Below are 20,053 nucleotides of genomic sequence, written 5' to 3' on the forward strand. Positions count from 1 at the left end.
CACCTTGCACCTTGCACCTTGCACCTTGCCCCTTGCCCCTTGCCCCTTGCCCCTTGCTCCTTGCTCCTTGCCCCTTGCCCCTTGCCCCTTAAACCTTAAACCTTAAACCTTGCACCTTAAACCTTGCATCATGCACCTTGCACCATGCACCTTGCACCTTGCAACTTAAACCTTGCAACTTAAACCTTGCACCTTAAACCTTAAACCATGCATCATGCACCTTGCACCATGCACCTTGCACCATGCACCTTGCACCTTGCAACTTAAACCTTAAACCTTAAACCTTGCACCTTAAACCTTGCATCATGCACCTTGCACCATGCACCTTGCACCTTGCAACTTAAACCTTGCAACTTAAACCTTGCACCTTAAACCTTAAACCATGCATCATGCACCTTGCACCATGCACCTTGCACCATGCACCTTGCACCTTGCACCTTGCAACTTAAACCTTGCAACTTAAACCTTGCACCTTAAACCTTGCACCTTAAACCTTGCACCTTAAACCTTACATCTTAAACCTTGCACCATGCACCATGCACCATGCACCTTGCACCTTGCACCATGCACCTTGCACCATGCACCTTGCACCTTGCACCTTGCACCTTGCACCATGCACCTTGCACCATGCACCTTGCACCTTGCAACTTAAACCTTGCAACTTAAACCTTGCACCTTAAACCTTAAACCATGCACCATGCCCCTTGCCCCTTGCACCTTGCACCTTAAACCTTGCACCTTAAACCTTAAACCTTAAACCATGCACCTTGCCCCTTGCCCCTTGCACCTTAAACCTTGCAACTTAAACCTTGCACCTTAAACCTTAAACCATGCACCATGCACCTTGCCCCTTGCACCTTGCACCTTAAACCTTGCCCCCTAAACCTTGCCCCTTGCCCCTTAAACCTTGCCCCTTGCCCCTTAAACCTTGCCCCCTAAACCCTAAACCTTAAACCTTGCCCCTTAAACCTTGCCCCTTAAACCTTGCCCCTTAAACCTTGCCCCTTAAACCTTGCCCCTTAAACCTTGCCCCTTAAACCTTGCCCCTTAAACCTTGCCCCTTAAACCTTGCCCCTTAAACCTTGCCCCTTAAACCTTGCCCCTCAAACCTTGCCCCTCAAACCTTGCCCCTCAAACCTTGCCCCTTAAACCTTGCCCCTTAAACCTTGCCCCTTAAACCTTGCCCCTTAAACCTTGCCCCTTAAACCTTGCCCCTTAAACCTTGCCCCTTAAACCTTGCCCCTTAAACCTTGCCCCTTAAACCTTGCCCCTTAAACCTTGCCCCTTAAACCTTGCCCCTTAAACCTTGCCCCTTAAACCTTGCCCCTTAAACCTTGCCCCTTAAACCTTGCCCCTTAAACCTTGCCCCTTAAACCTTGCCCCTTAAACCTTGCCCCTTGCCCCTTAAACCTTGCCCCTTGCACCTTGCCCCTTGCACCTTGCCCCTTAAACCTTGCCCCTTAAACCTTGCCCCTTAAACCTTGCCCCTTAAACCTTGCCCCTTGCCCCTTAAACCTTGCCCCTTGCCCCTTAAACCTTGCCCCTTGCCCCTTAAACCTTGCCCCTTGCCCCTTAAACCTTGCCCCTTGCCCCTTAAACCTTGCCCCTTAAACCTTGCCCCTTGCCCCTTAAACCTTGCCCCTTAAACCTTGAACCTTAAACCTTAACCCTTGCCCCTTGCCCCTTAACCCTTGCCCCTTAAACCTTGCCCCTTAAACCTTGCCCCTTGCCCCTTAAACCTTAACCCTTGCCCCTTAAACCTTAAACCTTGCACCTTAAACCTATGTCCTAGTAATTGACTTTTCCACTCTGGGAAAAAGCTCCCGACTATCTATAAATGCGAGGCTTTGGTGCAGAATTTGCCACATGCTTCATCGTACTCTCCAGAACATTCCTGATGGTGAGTCTGAAAAACCATGGAACAATTTTGGCATTTCAAAATTCAGTTCAAAAGTAGCATCAGGGGCGAGATTCTCCGACCCCCCCACCGGGTCGGAGAATCGCCGGGGGCTGGCGTGAATCCCGCCCCTGACGGTTGCCGAAGTCTCCGGCACCGGATATTCGGCGGGGGCGGGAATCGCGCCGCGCTGGTCGGCGGGCCCCCCTCCGCGATTCTCCGGCCCGGATGGGCCGAATTTCCGCCGCTAAATTGCCTGTCCCACCAGCGCAAATTAAACCACCTCTCTTACCGGTGGGACAAGGCGGCACGGGCGGGCTCCGGGGTCCTGGGGGGGGCGCGGGGCGATCTGGCCCCGGGGGGGTGCCCTCACGGTGGCCTGGCCCGCGATCGGGGGCCACCGATCCGCGGGCGGGCCTGTGCCGTGGGGGCACTCTTTCCCTTCCGCCTCCGCCACGGTCTCCACCATGGCGGAGGCGGAAGAGACTCCCTCCACTGCGCATGCGTGGGAAACTGTCAGCTGACGCTCCCGCGCATGCGCCGCCCGGGGATGTCATTTCCGCGCCAGCTGGCGGGGCAACAAAGGCCGTTTCCGCCAGCTGGCGGGGTGGAAATTCGTCCGGCGCCGACCTAGCCCCTCAATGTTGGGGCTCGGCCCCCAAAGATGCGGAGCATTCCGCACCTTTGGGGCGGCGCGATGCCCGTCTGATTGGCGCCGTTTTGGGCGCCAGTCGGCGGACATCGCGCCGTTTCCGGAGAATTTCGCCCCAGAACTGTGCAAATCTTAGACCCCAAGTGAAATGAATGAATTGAAAATCGCTTATTGTCACAAGTAAGCTTCAATGAAGTTACTGTGAAAAGCCCCTAGTCGCCACATTCAGGCGCCTGTTCGGGGAGGCTGGTACGGGAATTGGGTATTCTGCTGAAAAATGATAGTATGTTAGAGAAGCTGAATGTCTTCGAGGATTGCACCGTATCTTCATGAGTTCTATAGCAATTCCCCTAATTGTTTTATTTTCAGTTACTGATGCGTCTGGTACTGAGGGAGTTTCATATCAAGGACCAAAAGGAAGATCAGACTGAGTGAGTAACATCTGTTCAGATACTGAAGCAAGAAGTTAAATGAGAATGTCCAAACCACTGCAGTATTCCTGAAGATTAAATCTGTATTCCCACTATTCCTTATGGGAATAGAGAATAATGGCGCTGGAAGCAGATCAGAGACCTTGAGACCGGTACATGAGGAAGGCCAGGTTACTGGGTCCATCTTCACAAGACTGTCCCCACCCCCCGCGTCTGGGAAACCTGGCGTCCCCACCCCCCGCACCTGGGACACCTGGCGGTCCCCACCCCCAGCGTCTGGGTCACCCAGCATCCCCACCCCCAGCGTCTGGGTCACCCGGCATCCCCACCCCCAGCGTCTGGGTCACCCGGCATCCCCACCCCCAGCGTCTGGGTCACCCGGCATCCCCACCCCCAGCGTCTGGGTCACCCAGCATCCCCATCCCCAGCGTCTGGGTCACACAGCATCCCCACCCCCAGCGTCTGGGTCACCTGGCGTCCCCACCCCCAGCGTCTGGGTCACCCAGCATCCCCACCCCCAGCGTCTGGGTCACCCGGCATCCCCACCCCCAGCGTCTGGGTCACCCAGCATCCCCATCCCCAGCGTCTGGGTCACACAGCATCCCCACCCCCAGCGTCTGGGTCACCTGGCGTCCCCACCCCCAGCGTCTGGGTCACCCAGCATCCCCACCCCCAGCGTCTGGGTCACCCAGCATCCCCACCCCCAGCGTCTGGGTCACCCAGCATCCCCACCCCCAGCGCCTGGGTCACCCAGCATCCCCACCCCCAGCGTCTGGGTCACCCAGCATCCCCACCCCCAGCGTCTGGGTCACCTGGCGTCCCCACCCCCCGCATCTGGGTCACCCAGCATCCCCACCTCCAGTGTCTGGGTCGCCCAGCACCCCACCCCCAGTGTCTGGGTCACCCAGCATCCCCACCTCCAGTGTCTGGGTCGCCCAGCACCCCACCCCCAGTGTCTGGGTCACCCAGCACCCCACCCCCAGTGTCTGGGTCACCCAGCATCCCCACCCCCAGCGTCTGGGTCACCTGGCGTCCCCACCCCCAGCGTCTGGGTCACCCAGCATCCCCACCCCCAGCGTCTGGGTCACCCAGCATCCCCACCCCCAGCGTCTGGGTCACCCAGCACCCCACCCCCAGTGTCTGGGTCGCCCAGCATCCCCACCCCCAGCGTCAGTGACACCTGGCGGTCCCTGCCCACCCATGGCTCCTGCGTGACGCGGGGGTCCCCGCCCATCCACGGCTCCTGGGTGGCGCGGGGGTCCTTGCCAATCACGGCTCCTGGGTGACGCGGGGGTCCCTGCCCATCACGGCTCCTGGGTGGCGCGGGGGTCCCTGCCAATCACGGCTCCTGGGTGGCGCGGGGGTCCCTGCCCATCACGGCTCCTGGGTGACGCGGGGGTCCCTGCCCACCCCCGGCTCCTGGGTGACCCGGGGGTCCCTGCCCACCCCCCCGGTCCTGGGTGACCCGGGGGTCCCTGCCCACCCCCCGGTCCTGGGTGACCCGGGGGTCCCTGCCCACCCACGGCTCCTGGGTGACCCGGCGGTCCCTGCCCACCCCCGGCTCCTGGGTGACCCGGCGGTCCCTGCCCACCCCCGGCTCCTGGGTGACCCGGCGGTCCCGGCCCATCACGGCTCCTGGGTGACGCAGGGGTCCCTGCCCACCCCCCGGTCCTGGGTGACGCGGGGGTCCCTGCCCACCCCCCGGTCCTGGGTGACCCGGGGGTCCCTGCCCACCCCCCGGTCCTGGGTGACCCGGGGGTCCCTGCCCACCCCCCGGTCCTGGGTGACCCGGGGGTCCCTGCCCACCTCCCGGTCCTGGGTGACGCGGCGGTCCCTGCCCACCCCCGGCTCCTGGGTGACCCGGGGGTCCCTGCCCACCCCCGGTGTGGTGGCGGGTGGGGGGGGGACCCATTATTCATCTTTTTCACATTTGCTCCTTTTTCAGTGGCTCTCAATCTGCCCCATCGTTTCTCTCGTTTTCCTGCGAGTCCATCTGCTGTTCATTTATGAAGAAGTTAAAGAAAAGATTTTCCAAAGCAGACACACACTGCCTTGCCCCTGGTAAAATCCTCTGGCACTCCCTCAAACAACACTGGGCAGTTCGATGGGAAAGACCTTCCCTTCCCCATGTTGCCTCTTGTTCGGTTTGATTTCTATCTCCAGGTTCTTTAGGATCTTGTCTTTGACGAAGAGTTTCAGAAACTTAACCCAGAATGCATGTCAACCTCTCCATGTTATAATTTCGTTTCTAAAAAATTGATGACATCTCCCTTTCCCAAGCTGCTCCTATTTTCTGGAAGATTTGGTGCAATTGAAGTATAGATTAGGTGGAGGTTGAAAAGAGTGGTGTGGGAATGTGCGATCAGAACTGCAGCTCCTGGAGGATGCACACCCAAACCATTTGTTTCTTTGCCAGAATGTCTCTGTCTTTCCAGGGTAGAATGTGGTGGAACTGGTTGTTTTATGAAGGATGTTATTGTGCTGAATATCCATCTGGTGAAGGAAGAAGCTTCAGCCCGTCTGTCCTCAACATTGGTTCACTCCCAAACTCAGCATGACATCAGTAGAGTACTTCTCCCTTCCACACGTGTGTGGAAGCTGGTTCTTGGGTCTGTGCCCAGCCTTTCTCCAATTAATATTGCTGCTCTTAATCACAACTAGAGCATGCAGTCAACTTGGCAGCATCTGCAGCATTAACACACAGGCTACTAGAGTCAGAAGGCTCCTTTTACAGCTCTTCCAGCTTCCATTTAGTTTTGTTCCCTGATCTTTCCCCACAACACTGCAATTTGTTTTCCATTTCATGGAGGTCAGTAGTAACGTGGATACAGAATTGACTAATATAAAGCAGAGAGTAATTGTCAATGGATGTTTTTCAGACTGGAGGAAGGTCTGTAGTTGAGTGCCCCAAGGGTCAGTATTGGACATATAATCATAGAATCCCTACAGTGCAGAAAGAGGCCATTCGGCCCATTGAGTCTGCACAGACCCTAACCAGGCCTACTCCCCCAACCTATCCTCGGAATTCCATTTGGCCTATACATCTTTTGGATACTAAGGGAAATTTTACTATGGCCAATACATCGACTGTGGGAGGCAGCCCATGTAGACAGTGGGCGCACATGCAAACTCCACTCCACCTGAGGCCAGAATCTAACCTGGGTCCCCGGTGCTATGAGGTAGCAGTGCTAACCACCATGCCACCCCAAATCTAGATCTTGGTTTGCAGGGGACAATGTGAAAGTTTATGGATGATACAAAACTTGTGAATTGTGAAGAGGACAGTGCAGAATTACAGAAGACCCATGGACAAGTCGGTGGGGTGGGCAGATAGGGGGCAGATGAAGTTCAATGCGGAGAAATGTGAGGCGATGCATTTTGGAGAGACAGACAATGTAAAATGAGGGGTTGAATTATTGAAGGGGATCAGACAGACCTGGGTGTATCTGTGCACAGGTCATTGAAGGTGGCAGGACAGGTGGAAAGAGCAGTTAATAAACATAGCATTCTGGTATTTATTAATAGGGGCATAGAGTACAGGAGCAAGGTGTTTATACTGAACTTATACAAGACACAAGACCTCATCTGGAATATTGTGTACAGTTCTGAGTGTCACTCTATGGGAATAATGTGCAGGCGAATGGCACTGTGTTACGATCCCAGTTGATGCATTAACTGGATGGGAAGATCCCACAATGGAACCCTGGCTCAAAAGATTGTAATGTTTATTTATTTTTTTAGAAAACCTGGAGGAAGAGTCACAGGGCTCCTAAGTAGTTTTAACAACAAAAAAAACATTTCTTAAAGTTTGATGATACAAAACTCCTTTACTCCCACTTACCTTCACAAACATACGCAGATTTTAAGGTTAACACTGGTTTCAATGTATATCTTAGGCTATAATGGTCTCAGTAATACACAGTCCCTTTAAACACACAGACTGGCTGTGGTCAGACACACTCCACCCTGAACCCGAGTGAATTTCTGTGGATTTCTCCTCAATCTCCCCAGATCATTCTTGTACCACGAGCCACTTTCACTGATCTCTGGCTTCCACACAAGTCATTTCAAATTCCGCTTTCAAAAAGATACACTTTCAAATCTTCTTTTAAACAATGCTCTCCCTCAGCTGTTTCCATCAAGGTTTCTCTTCCAGGTTTTACATCTCCACTTTCAGAATTCTTTTGTCTTGACTTTTAGACAAAATCATTACAATTGCTTTAACTATCACCTCCCAGACTATATTAAAGTGGCACCAAACTTTTGATTTACCTCTGAAGTCTACTTTCCCACTTTAAATCTGGTTACTGTAGTTGTCTCTAACTCCGAACACGTATCTGCTTTCCCCCTGAATTCTGAGCAGTACCTTGTTCAATTTCATGATCTCTGTTCCTGTTATGTACCCGGACCAGACCCCAGCATTTGCTACGATATCGGACAGAAACCCCAATACTTTTTTTAAATTTGCAAAATGGTGAGGAAAGGACACCTCGCCTCAGGAGTGATTCCAGGCAAAAATAGCGATATGGTGCATTAAAACAAACGTCATTATTAACACAGTATTGGTAAATTTAACAGCACAGAAATATAGCAGTAAAACAATGCTTGCCAATAAAATGAAATACTTTAACTCCTACCTTCTTAATCATCAATCAAGCAAACCCCACTTAAATAAGGTTAGCAAATACAGGATTACTTTCCAGCTTCTGGCTGAAGAATTCCTTTAAGGGGTGGCACGGTGGCGCAGTGGGTTAGCACTGCTGCCTCACGGTGATGAAGACCCAGGTTTGATCCCGGCCCCGGATCACTGTTCCTGTTGAGTTTGCACATTCTCACCGTGTCTGCGTGGGTCTCACTCCCACAACCCAAAGATGTGCAGGGCAGGTAAATTGGGCATACTAAATTGCCCCCTAATTGGAAAAAAAGAATTGGGAATTTATTTTTTAAAATAATTCCTTTAAAAGACTACTTGGAGGGAGAGAGAGAGAGATCCTGTCAGATTAATGTTGAATCTCTGACGGCCTTCTACAGAAACTGTTGTTCAGCTCACAGTTTCCAGGAACACTAACTCAAAAACTGAGTTTTAGATGTCTGCTACAGACCTGGCTCCTCCCATTACTACATCGTCTTTATACCACTCATATCCCATGACCTAATTAAGTTTATATGCAATGTCTCTAATTATCTACACCCCAGAAATCATAACTAAAACCCATTAGGCCTCTGTTTTAAACATAAGCATGATTTGAAATAATGATGATCTTACTTTTATGACATTTTAATTGCACCTTCTGCAGCCACAGTGTCTGTCTTTTAAACCAGGATTTAAAAAAAATTACTGTAGCAGATATACATGCATCCTAACCCAGGCTTTTAATACTGCACCAGATACATATATACACCAATTTCTTACATTCATCACAATCCCCTTAACTTCAGTGCTCCGAAGACATTCTTTCTATCCCAATTCCCTGATTGTCTGGATGTTATCTGGTTGTTTGGGAAGTCTGCCTTTAAAAAAAATTTTTTTGCAGCCTCCTTGTGCTGACCAGCTTTTCTTTTGGCAGAGCTGAGAGATGTTCGCTCTCAGAACATAGGAAATCTCTTCCCTCTGTAAAGTGACCTTGGTTACTAAGCAACGACGTCATGTGTCTGCCAGCTTTTATTTACCCTTCATGACATAGCCCTCTCTAAGCACAATATATTCACAGTTTGAATTGAAATCAACCCCCCCCCCCCCCCCACACAGACAAACTTGTCCAGCATAGATCTAACTATAGGTTTATCCTTCCTTACAAAAAATCTAAATTAAACCACTTAAAACTATGCCTTATTTCTAATATTTACCAATACAAATATAAATCACTTACAGACAGCTTTGTTTTCCTGACAACTAAGTCCTGATGCTTGTCTGGAGAGCTGGTGCAGACCCGATGGGCCAAATGGCCTCTTCATGTGCCACAACGATTCTGTGATTGCATGTAGCATTTCTCCGATTCTCTTTTTGTAAGTTCCTATTTAAACTGCTTCCACTGCCCTTTCCGGCAGCATCTTCCAAATCACAACAGCTTGCTGCGTTTAAAACAAAAAAGTATCTTCATTCTTCTCCTCGCTCTTTTGGCAGTAATCTTCAATCTGCGTCCCTCTGGTTACCAACCCTCCTGTCAGTGGAAATTGTTTGGCCTTGCTCACTCCACCAAACCCCCACATAACTTAGAGTATCTCGATTAAATCTCCCTGTCACTGTTGAGGCCCATCAAGACACAATACTCTAGGGATATGGGAGGGGGAGAGGTGACAGGCTTAACTTTTGAGAGAAGTTTGGTTTAAAACATGTGTCTTTCTCTCAGCACCAGTTATAAAGATGATGAACTGGATGACTGTGGCTAGCTGGGTGACGCCAGTCAGTGTGCTGACACCTTTATCTGACATTGGGTTTTAAACTGACTTGCAAAACTAGTGATTTTAACCTTTTTCAGTTGCTCCTATTCTGATTCCTCAGCCATGACTTTGTTACGTCTGGAATCAATTATCCCAGAATATTCTTGGCTGATCTCCCACATTGCGGATGATACTAAGATTGCAGGAGTTGCGGAGTGATGAAGATTGTTAGAGAATACAACAGGATATAGATAGACTGCAAAATTGGGCAGAGAAATGGCAGATGGAATTTAACCGGACAAATGCGAGGTGTTGCATTTTGGTGGATCCAATTCAGGTGGAAGCCATAAAATAAATGGCAGCACCATCAGGAGCAGAGAGAGACAGAGAGATCTGGGCTTGCAGGTCCACAGATCCTTAAAAGTGGCAGCACAGGTGGAAATGGTGGTAAAGAAAGCATACGGCATGTTTGCCTTCATAGGACGGGGGTATCGAGTATAAAAGCTCAAAAATGATGTTACAATTATATAGAACGTTGGTTAGGCCACATTTGGAATACTATGTCCAATTCTGGTCACCGCACTACCAGAAAGACGTGGAGGCTTTGGAGAGAGTACAGAAAACGTTTACCAGGATGTTGCCTGGTATGGAGGGTATTAGCTATGAGGAGAGATTGAATAAACTGGGATTGTTCTCCCGCGAGAGATGAAATGAAATGAAATGAAAATCGCTTATTGTCACAAGTAGGCTTCAAATGAAGTTACTGTGAAAAGCCCCTAGTCACTACATTCCGGCGCCTGTTTGGGGAGGCTGTTACGGGAATCGAACCGTGCTGCTGGCCTGCCTTGGTCTGCTTTCAAAGCCAGTGATTTAGCCCTGTGCTAAACAACAGCCCCTATGGAGACGGAGGCTGAGGAGCGACCTGATAGAAGTTTATAAAATTATGAGGGGTATAGATAGGGTGAACAGTTGGACACTTTTTCCCAGGGCGGAAATGACAATGACAAGGGGGCACAAGTTCAAGGTGAGGGGGGACAGGTTCAGTGGAGATGTGCGGGGGGGGAAGTTTTTTACACAGAGGGTTGTGGTGGCCTGGAATGCATGGCCCAGTGAGGTGGTTGAGGCAGATACGTTAGCGACCTTTAAAACTTATGTGGATAGACACATGAACAGACGAGGTACAGAAGGATACAGGCAGTTGTCTAGATAGGACACGTGATCGGCGCAGGCTTGGAGGGCCGAAGGGCCTGTACCTGTGCTGTATTGTTCTTTGTTCTTTTATTCTACCATCTGTAAACCCATCCAAAACCCAGGTGCCTGTGTCTAAACTTGCAGCAAGTCCCATTCCCCTGTGTGTTCACTGATCTACATTGGCTCCCAGTCAAGCTACATCTTCATTTTACATTTCTCATCCTTGTTAACACCCCTCCATGGCTATAATCCCTCCAACTAATACAGTAATAATGAACAACTTCATTTTACATAGAAACTGGGTAAACTATAGCGTGTAGGGGATGGGTTTCTGGAGCAAGATATTGAGGAACCAACTATGGATCGGGCTATTTTAGATTTAGTATTACAAAGATACAAAATAAGAGGAGGAGTAGTCCATTCGGCCCCTCGATCCTGTTCCGTATTCCATACGATTATGGCTGATCAGTTTGTGTTTCGAGTTCCACATCCCCACCCACCCGAGTACCTTTGCGAACAACAATTCATTTACCCATTGGGAAAAAGCATGAAAAGATTTGAAGGTAAACCGGCAGTGACTGGTATTCAAAGAACTCTTACACGTCTTAAGCAAATATACATTCCTGAAGACACACAAACCCAACAGGAACCGTAAATCAACCGTGGCTAACATCGATCGAAGGAAGTGGCTCACCCACTTTCCCCGAAAATGGTGAAGCCGAGGATTGGGAGCAATTTACAATCCAGCAAAGGACTATGATGAAGGAAAGGAAAAGAGAACAGGAATGCAAACAATCGAGAAACATACATTTATACAAACGAAAAGAAAATGAGGAACTGCAAGAAATTAGTATTAAAAAAAGTAGTATTCGCAAAAATAATTGGATTAGAACATAAGCAGGGCAAGAGTTATATCTGGGGGAAAGGTAATTATGATGCGATGAGGCAAGACTTAGGATGCATCGGATGGAGAGGAAAACTGCAGGGGATGGGCACAATGGAAATGTGGAGCTTGTTCAAGGAACAGCTACTGCGTGTCCTTGATAAGTATGTACCTATCAGGCAGGGAGGAAGTGGTCGAGCAAGGGAACCGTGGTTTACTAAAGCAGTCGAAACACTTGTCAAGAGGAAGAAGGAGGCTTATGTAAAGATGAGACATGAAGGTTCAGTTAGGGCGCTCGAGAGTTACAAGTTAGCTAGGAAGGACAGAAAGAGAGAGCTAAGAAGAGCCAGGAGGGGACATGAGAAGTCTTTGGCAGGTCGGATCAAGGATAACCCTAAAGCTTTCTATAGATATGTCAGGAATAGAAGAATGACTAGGGTAAGAGTAGGGCCAGTCAAGGACAGTAGTGGGAAGTTGTGCTTGGAGTCCGAGGAGATAGGAGAGGTGCTAAATGAATATTTTTTGTCCGTATTCACACAGGAAGAAGACAATGTTGTCAAGGAGAATACTGAGATTCAGGCTACTAGACTAGAAGGGCTTGAGGTTCATAAGGAGGAGGTGTTAGCAATTCTGGAAAGTGTGAAAATAGATAAGTCACCTGGGCCGGATGGGATTTATCCTAGGATTCTCTGGGAAGCTAGGGAGGAGATTGCTGAGCCTTTGGCTTTGATCTTTAAGTCATCTTTGTCTAGAGGAATAGTGCCAGAAGACTGGAGGATAGCAAATGTTGTCCCCTTGTTTAAGAAGGGAAGTAGAAACAACCCCGGTAACTATAGACCAGTGAGCCTTACTTCTGTTGTGGGCAAAATCTTGGAAAGTTTTATAGGGGTTAGGATGTATAATCATCTGGAAAGGAATAATTTGATTAGAGATAGTCAACACGGTTTTGTGAAGGGTAGGTCGTGCCTCACAAACCTTATTGAGTTCTTTGAGAAGGTGACCAAACAGGTGGATGAGGGTAAAGCAGTTGATGTGGTGTATATGGATTTCAGTAAAGCGTTTGATAAGGTTCCCCATGGTAGGCTACTGCAGAAAATAGGGAGGCATGGGATTCAGGGTGATTTAGCAGTTTGGATCAGAAATTGGCGAGATGGAAGAAGACAAAGGGTGGTGGTTGATGGGAAATGTTCAGACTGGAGTCCAGTTACTAGTGGTGTGCCACAAGGATCTGTTTTGGGGCCACTGCTGTTTGTCATTTTTATAAATGACCTGGAGGAGGGCGTAGAAGGATGGGTGAGTAAATTTGCAGATGACACTAAAGGCGGTGGAGTTGTGGACAGTGCGGAAGGATGTTACAAGTTACAGAGGGACATAGATAAGCTGCAGCGCTGGGCTGAGAGGTGGCAAATGGAATTTAATGCAGAAAAGTGTGAGGTGATTCATTTTGGAAGGAATAACAGGAAGACAGAGTACTGGGCTAATGGTAAGATTCCTGGCAGTGTGGATGAGCAGAGAGATCTCGGTGTCCATGTACATAGATCCCTGAAAGTTGCCACCCAGGTTGAGAGGGTTGTTAAGAAGGCGTACGGTGTGTTAGCTTTTATTGGTAGAGGGATTGAGTTTAGGAGCCATGAGGTCATGTTGCAGCTATACAACACTCTGGTGCGGCCGCATTTGGAGTATTGCGTGCAATTCTGGTCGCCGCATTATAGGAAGGATGTGGAAGCATTGGAAAGGGTGCAGAGGAGATTTACCAGAATGTTGCCTGGTATGGAGGGAAGATAATATGAGGAAAGGCTGAGGGACTTGAGGCTGTTTTCGTTAGAGAGAAGAAGGTTAAGAGGTGACTTAATTGAGGCATACAAGATGATCAGAGGTTTGGATAGGGTGGACAGTGAGATCCTTTTTCCTCGGATGGTGATGTCTAGCACGAGGGGACATACCTTTAAATTGAGGGGAGATAGATATAGGACAGATGTCAGAGGTAGGTTCTTTGCTCAGAGAGTAGTAAGGGTGTGGAATGTCCTGCCTGCAACAGTAGTTGGACATGGATGATAATGGCATAGTGTAGGTTAGATGGCTTTTGTTTCGGTGCAACATCGTGGGCCGAAGGGCCTGTACTGCGCTGTATCGTTCTAGTAGTGGACTCGCCAACACTAAGGGCATTCAAATGGTCATTGGATAGACATATGGACAATAAGGGAATAGTGTCGATGGGCTTTAGAGTGGTTTCACAGGTCAGCGCAACATCAAGGGCCGAAGGGCCTGTACTGCTGTACTGCGCTGTAATGTTCTATAAGAACTAGGAGCAGGAGTAGGCCATCTTGCCCCTCGAGCCTGCTCCACCATTCAATGAGATCATGGCTGATCTTTTGTGGACTCAGCTCCACTTTCCGGCCCGAACACCATAACCCTTAATCCCTCTATTCTTCAAAAAACTCTCTATCTTTATCTTAAAAACATTTAATGAAGGAGCCTCAACTGCTTCACTGGGCAAGGAATTCCATAGATTCACAACCCTTTGGGTGAAGAAGTTCCTCCTAAACTCAGTCCTAAATCTACTTCCCCTTATTTCGAGGCTATGCCCCCTAGTTCTGCTTTCACCCGCCAGTGAAAACAACCTGCCCGCATCTATCCTATCTATTCCCTTCATAATCTTATATGTTTCTATAAGATCCCCCCGCATCCTTCTAAACTCCAATGAGTACAGTCCCAGTCGACTCAACCTCTCGTCATAATCTAATCCCCTCAACTCTGGGATCAACCTAGTGAATCTCCTTTGCACTCCCTCCAGTGCCAATATGTCCTTTCTCAGGTAAGGAGACCAAAACTGAACACAATACTCCAGATGTGGCCTCACCAACACCGTATACAATTGCAGCATAACCTCACTAGTCTTGAACTCCATCCCTCAGCAATGAAAGACAAAACTCAATTAGCCTTCTTAATCACCTGTTGCACCTGCACACCAACTTTTTGCGACTCGTGCACCAGCACACCCAGGTCCCTCTGCACAGCAGCATGTTTTAACATCTTACCGTTTAAATAATAATCCATTCTGCTGTTATTCCTCCCAAAATGGATAGCCTCACACTTGGCAACATTGAATTCCATCTGCCAGACCCTAGCCCATTCACCTAACCTATCCAAATCCTTCTGCAGACTTCCGGTATCCTCTGCACTTTTTGCTTTACCACTCATCTTAGTGTCGTCTGCAAACTTTGACACATTGCACTTGGTCCCCAACTCCAAATCGTCTATGTAAATTGTGAACAACTGCGGGCCCAACACTGATCCTTGAGGGACCCCACTAGTTACAGGTTGCCAACCAGAGAAACAACCATTTATCCCCACTCTCTGCTTTCTGTTAGTTAACCAATCCTCTACCCATGCTACCACTTTACCCTCAATGCCATGCATCTTTAGTTTATGCAGCAACCTTTTGTGTGGCACCTTGTCAAAAGCTTTCTGGAAATCCAGATATACCACACCCATTGGCTCCCCGTTATCTATGGCACTGGTAACGTCCTCAAAAAATTCTACCAAATTAGTCAGACACGACCTACCCTTTGTGAACCCATGCTGCGTCTGCCCAATGGGACAATTTCCCTCCAGGTGCCCCGCTATTTCCTCCTTAATGATAGATTCCAGCATTTTCCCTACAACCAAAGTTAAGCTTACCGGCCTATAATTACCCGGCCTGTAATCTCCTTTGTTTAAGCACAAAACACTAGTGTTTGATTTTACCTTCTCACCCTCCATCTGTATTTTAAATTCCACCATATTGTGATCGCTCCTTCCAAGAGGATCGCTCACTATGAGATCATTAATCAATCCTGTCTCATTACACAGGACCAGATCTAGGACCGCTTGTTCCCTCGTAGATTCCATTACATACTGTTCCAGGAAACTATCGCGGATACATTCTATAAACTCCTCCTCAAGGCTGCCTTGACCGACCTGGTTAAACCAATCGACATGTAGATTAAAATCCCCTCTGATAATTGCTGTACCATTTCTTCAATCTTATCCCTTACTATTGCCGGATGTCATCCTTAAATAACAGAGCTACACCACCTCCCTTACCATTCACTCTGTCCTTCCGAATAGTTTGATACCCTTGGATATTTAACTACCAGTCATGACCATCCTTTAACCATGTTTCAGTAATGGCCACTAAATCATAGTCATTCACGATGATTTGCGCCATCAACTCATTTACCTTATTCCGAATACTACGAGCATTCAGGTAAAGTACACTTATGTTGGCTTTTATACTTCTGTTCTGAATCTTAACACCTCGATCAGTAACCTCTCCTAAGTTATTTTTCCTCTTAACATTTCTCCTAATTTTCCTTGTCGTTGAACCCATATCTTCATGTAACAACCTGCCGCGTCGCTTACCATTAATGTTTTTACTTCCCGTTTTATTCCTTCCAGTATTACTGGGCCTATTCACTGAGCTCCCCTCACACTGTACCTTGTACTGTCGCCCTTTTTGATTTTTGACTATGGCTTCTCTGCCTTACACTTTCCCCCTTACTGCCTTTTATTTCTGTCCCTGTTTTACGACCTTCCAACTTCCTGCATCAGTTCCCATCCCCCTGCACACGAGTATAAACACTCCCCGACCACTCTAGCAAATAGCCCCACGAGGATATCAGTTCCAGTCCTGTCCAGGTGTAACCCGTCCAGTTTGTACAGGTCCCACTTCCCCCAGAACCGGTCCCAATGCCCCAGGAATCTGAAACCCTCCCCCTGACACCATCCTTCAGCTGGATGGGAGACTCGGAGAGACATTTTGAGAAAGAGAGCTGAGGTCTGATCTGGCAAACATTTGTTTTGACCACAAGTAAAGATAATTCTCTTCCAGTAGATAGTTCTAAAAAGAGTAATAATAGTTAGAGCAGAGCGGTCTTGTCTGAAGCTAAGGAAGAGGCTGAAAAAACCCAGTTCAAGCAGCTATTTGAAGATATTCAGCCAGAGTCTGAAGGGGTTCTAACAAGAGCCACAAACCTGTTGTGTAAATCAAGTATTACTCTATCCCTTGAAGCAAGTATTACTCTCTCCCCTGAAGCAAGTATTACTCTCTCCCCTGAAGCAAGTATTACTCTCTCCGCTAAAACAAGTATTACTCTCTCCCCTGAAGCAAGTATTACTCTCTCCGCTGAAGCAAGTATTACTCTATCCCCTGAAGCAAGTATTACTCTATCCCCTGAAGCAAGTATTACTCTCTCCCCTGAAGCAAGTATTACTCTCTCCCCTGAAGCAAGTATTACTCTCTCCCCTGAAACAAGTATTACTCTCTCCCCTGAAGCAAGTATTACTCTCTCCCCTGAAGCAAGTATTACTCTCTCCCCTGAAGCAAGTATTACTCTCTCCCCTGAAGCAAGTATTACTCTCTCCGCTAAAGCAAGTATTACTCTCTCCCCTGAAGCAAGTATTACTCTCTCCGCTGAAGCAAGTATTACTCTATCCCCTGAAGCAAGTATTACTCTCTCCCCTGAAGCAAGTATTACTCTCTCCCCTGAAGCAAGTATTACTCTCTCCCCTGAAGCAAGTATTACTCTCCCCCCTGAAGCAAGTATTACTCTCTCCCTTGAAGCAAGTATTACTCTATCCCCTGAAGCAAGTATTACTCTCTCCCCTGAAGCAAGTATTACTCTCTCCCCTGAAGCAAGTATTACTCTCTCACCTGAAGCAAGTATTACTCTCTCCCCTGAAGCAAGTATTACTCTCTCCCCTGAAGCAAGTATTACTCTCTCCCCTGAAGCAAGTATTACTCTCTCCCCTGAAGCAAGTATTACTCTCTCCCCTGAAGCAAGTATTACTCTCTCCCCTGAAGCAAGTATTACTCTCTCCCCTGAAGCAAGTATTACTCTCTCCCCTGAAGCAAGTATTACTTTCTATCCCTGAAGCAAGTATTACTCTCTCCGCTGAAGCAAGTATTACTCTCTCCCCTGAAGCAAGTATTACTCTCTCCCCTGAAGCAAGTATTACTTTCTCCGCTGAAGCAAGTATTACTCTCTCCCCTGAAGCAAGTATTACACTCTCCCCTGAAGCAAGTATTACTTTCTCCCCTGAAGCAAGTATTACTTTCTCCCCTGAAGCAAATATTACTTTCTCCCCTGAAGCAAGTATTACTCTATCCCCTGAAGCAAGTATTACTCTCTCCCCTGAAGCAAGTATTACTCTATCCCCTGAAGCAAGTATTACTTTCTCCCCTGAAGCAAGTATTACTCTCTCCCCTGAAGCAAGTATTACTCTCTCCCCTGAAGCAAGTATTACTCTCTCCCCTGAAACAAGTATTACTCTCTCCCCTGAAGCAAGTATTACTCTCTCCCCTGAAGCAAGTATTACTCTATCCCTTGAAGCAAGTATTACTCTCTCCCCTGAAGCAAGTATTACTCTCTCCGCTAAAGCAAGTATTACTCTCTCCCCTGAAGCAAGTATTACTCTCTCCCCTGAAGCAAGTATTACTCTCTCCCCTGAAGCAAGTATTACTCTCTCCCCTGAAGCAAGTATTACTCTCTCCCCTGAAGCAAGTATTACTCTCTCCCCTGAAGCAAGTATTACTCTCTCCCCTGAAGCAAGGATTACTCTCTCACCTGATGCAAGTATTACTCTCTCCCCTGAAGCAAGTATTACTCTCTCCGCTGAAGCAAGTATTACTCTATCCCCTGAAGCAAGTATTACTCTCTCCCCTGAAGCAAGTATTACTCTCTCCCCTGAAGCAAGTATTACTCTCTCCCCTGAAGCAAGTATTACTCTCTCCCCTGAAGCAAGTATTACTCTCTCCCTTGAAGCAAGTATTACTCTATCCCCTGAAGCAAGTATTACTCTCTCCCCTGAAGCAAGTATTACTCTCTCCCCTGAAGCAAGTATTACTCTCTCCCCTGAAGCAAGTATTACTCTCTCCCCTGAAGCAAGTATTACTCTCTCCCCTGAAGCAAGTATTACTCTATCCCTTGAAGCAAGTATTACTCTCTCCCCTGAAGCAAGTATTACTCTCTCCCCTGAAGCAAGTATTACTCTCTCCCCTGAAGCAAGTATTACTCTCTCCCCTGAAGCAAGTATTACTTTCTCCCCTGAAGCAAGTATTACTCTATCCCCTGAAGCAAGTATTACTCTCTCCCCTGAAGCAAGTATTACTCTCTCCCCTGAAGCAAGTATTACTCTCTCCCCTGAAGCAAGTATTACTCTCTCCCCTGAAGCAAGTATTACTCTCTCCCCTGAAGCAAGTATTACTCTCTCCCCTGAAGCAAGTATTACTCTCTCCCCTGAAGCAAGTATTACTCTCTCCCCTGAAGCAAGTATTACTCTCGCCCCTGAAGCAAGTATTACTCTCGCCTCTGAAGCAGGTATTACTCTCTCCCCTGAAGCAAGTATTACTCTCTCCCCTGAAGCAAGTATTACTCTCTCCCCTGAAGCAAGTATTACTCTCTCCCCTGAAGCAAGTATTACTCTCTCCCCTGAAGCAAGTATTACTCTCTCCCCTGAAGCAAGTATTACTCTCTCCCCTGAAGCAAGTATTACTCTCTCCCCTGAAGCAAGTATTACTCTCTCCCCTGAAGCAAGTATTACTCTCTCCCCTGAAGCAAGTATTACTCTCTCCCCTGAAGCAAGTATTACTCTCTCCCCTGAAGCAAGTATTACTCTCTCCCCTGAAGCAAGTATTACTCTCTCCCCTGAAGCAAGTATTACTCTCTCCCCTGAAGCAAGTATTACTCTCTCCCCTGAAGCAAGTATTACTCTCTCCCCTGAAGCAAGTATTACTCTCTCCCCTGAAGCAAGTATTACTCTCTCCCCTGAAGCAAGTATTACTCTCTCCCCTGAAGCAAGTATTACTCTCTCCCCTGAAGCAAGTATTACTCTCTCCCCTGAAGCAAGTATTACTTTCTCCCCTGAAGCAAGTATTACTCTATCCCCTGAAGCAAGTATTACTCTCTCCCCTGAAGCAAGTATTACTCTCTCCCCTGAAGCAAGTATTACTCTCTCCCCTGAAGCAAGTATTACTCTCTCCCCTGAAGCAAGTATTACTCTCTCCCCTGAAGCAAGTATTACTCTCTCCCCTGAAGCAAGTATTACTCTCTCCCCTGAAGCAAGTATTACTCTCTCCCCTGAAGCAAGTATTACTCTCTCCCCTGAAGCAAGTATTACTCTCTCCCCTGAAGCAAGTATTACTCTATCCCCTGAAGCAAGTATTACTCTCTCCCCTGAAGCAAGTATTACTCTCGCCCCTGAAGCAAGTATTACTCTCGCCCCTGAAGCAAGTATTACTCTCTCCCCTGAAGCAAGTATTACTCTCTCCCCTGAAGCAAGTATTACTCTCTCCCCTGAAGCAAGTATTACTCTCTCCCCTGAAGCAAGTATTACTCTCTCCCCTGAAGCAAGTATTACTCTCTCCCCTGAAGCAAGTATTACTCTCTCCCCTGAAGCAAGTATTACTCTCTCCCCTGAAGCAAGTATTACTCTCTCCCCTGAAGCAAGTATTACTCTCTCCCCTGAAGCAAGTATTACTCTCTCCCCTGAAGCAAGTATTACTCTCTCCCCTGAAGCAAGTATTACTCTCTCCCCTGAAGCAAGTATTACTCTCTCCCCTGAAGCAAGTATTACTC

At 48.0% G+C, this 20,053-nt stretch overlaps 1 protein-coding gene across 4 annotated transcripts in view; it reads left to right on the top strand.

The window, feature by feature from the left end:
- slc37a1 (solute carrier family 37 member 1) overlaps nt 1-20,053 on the top strand; it is a 198,433-nt gene that overhangs the window by 166,424 nt on the left and 11,956 nt on the right. For all 4 annotated transcript variants that reach the window (XM_072513035.1, XM_072513037.1, XM_072513034.1 and 1 more), the window contains one exon: nt 2,919-2,980. In XM_072513035.1, the coding sequence (XP_072369136.1) occupies nt 2,919-2,980 (62 nt within the window). The remainder of the gene's footprint in view (nt 1-2,918; nt 2,981-20,053) is intronic.

Source organism: Scyliorhinus torazame, chromosome 8 (assembly GCF_047496885.1).
Source record: "Scyliorhinus torazame isolate Kashiwa2021f chromosome 8, sScyTor2.1, whole genome shotgun sequence".
Taxonomy (NCBI): Eukaryota; Metazoa; Chordata; class Chondrichthyes; order Carcharhiniformes; family Scyliorhinidae; genus Scyliorhinus; species Scyliorhinus torazame.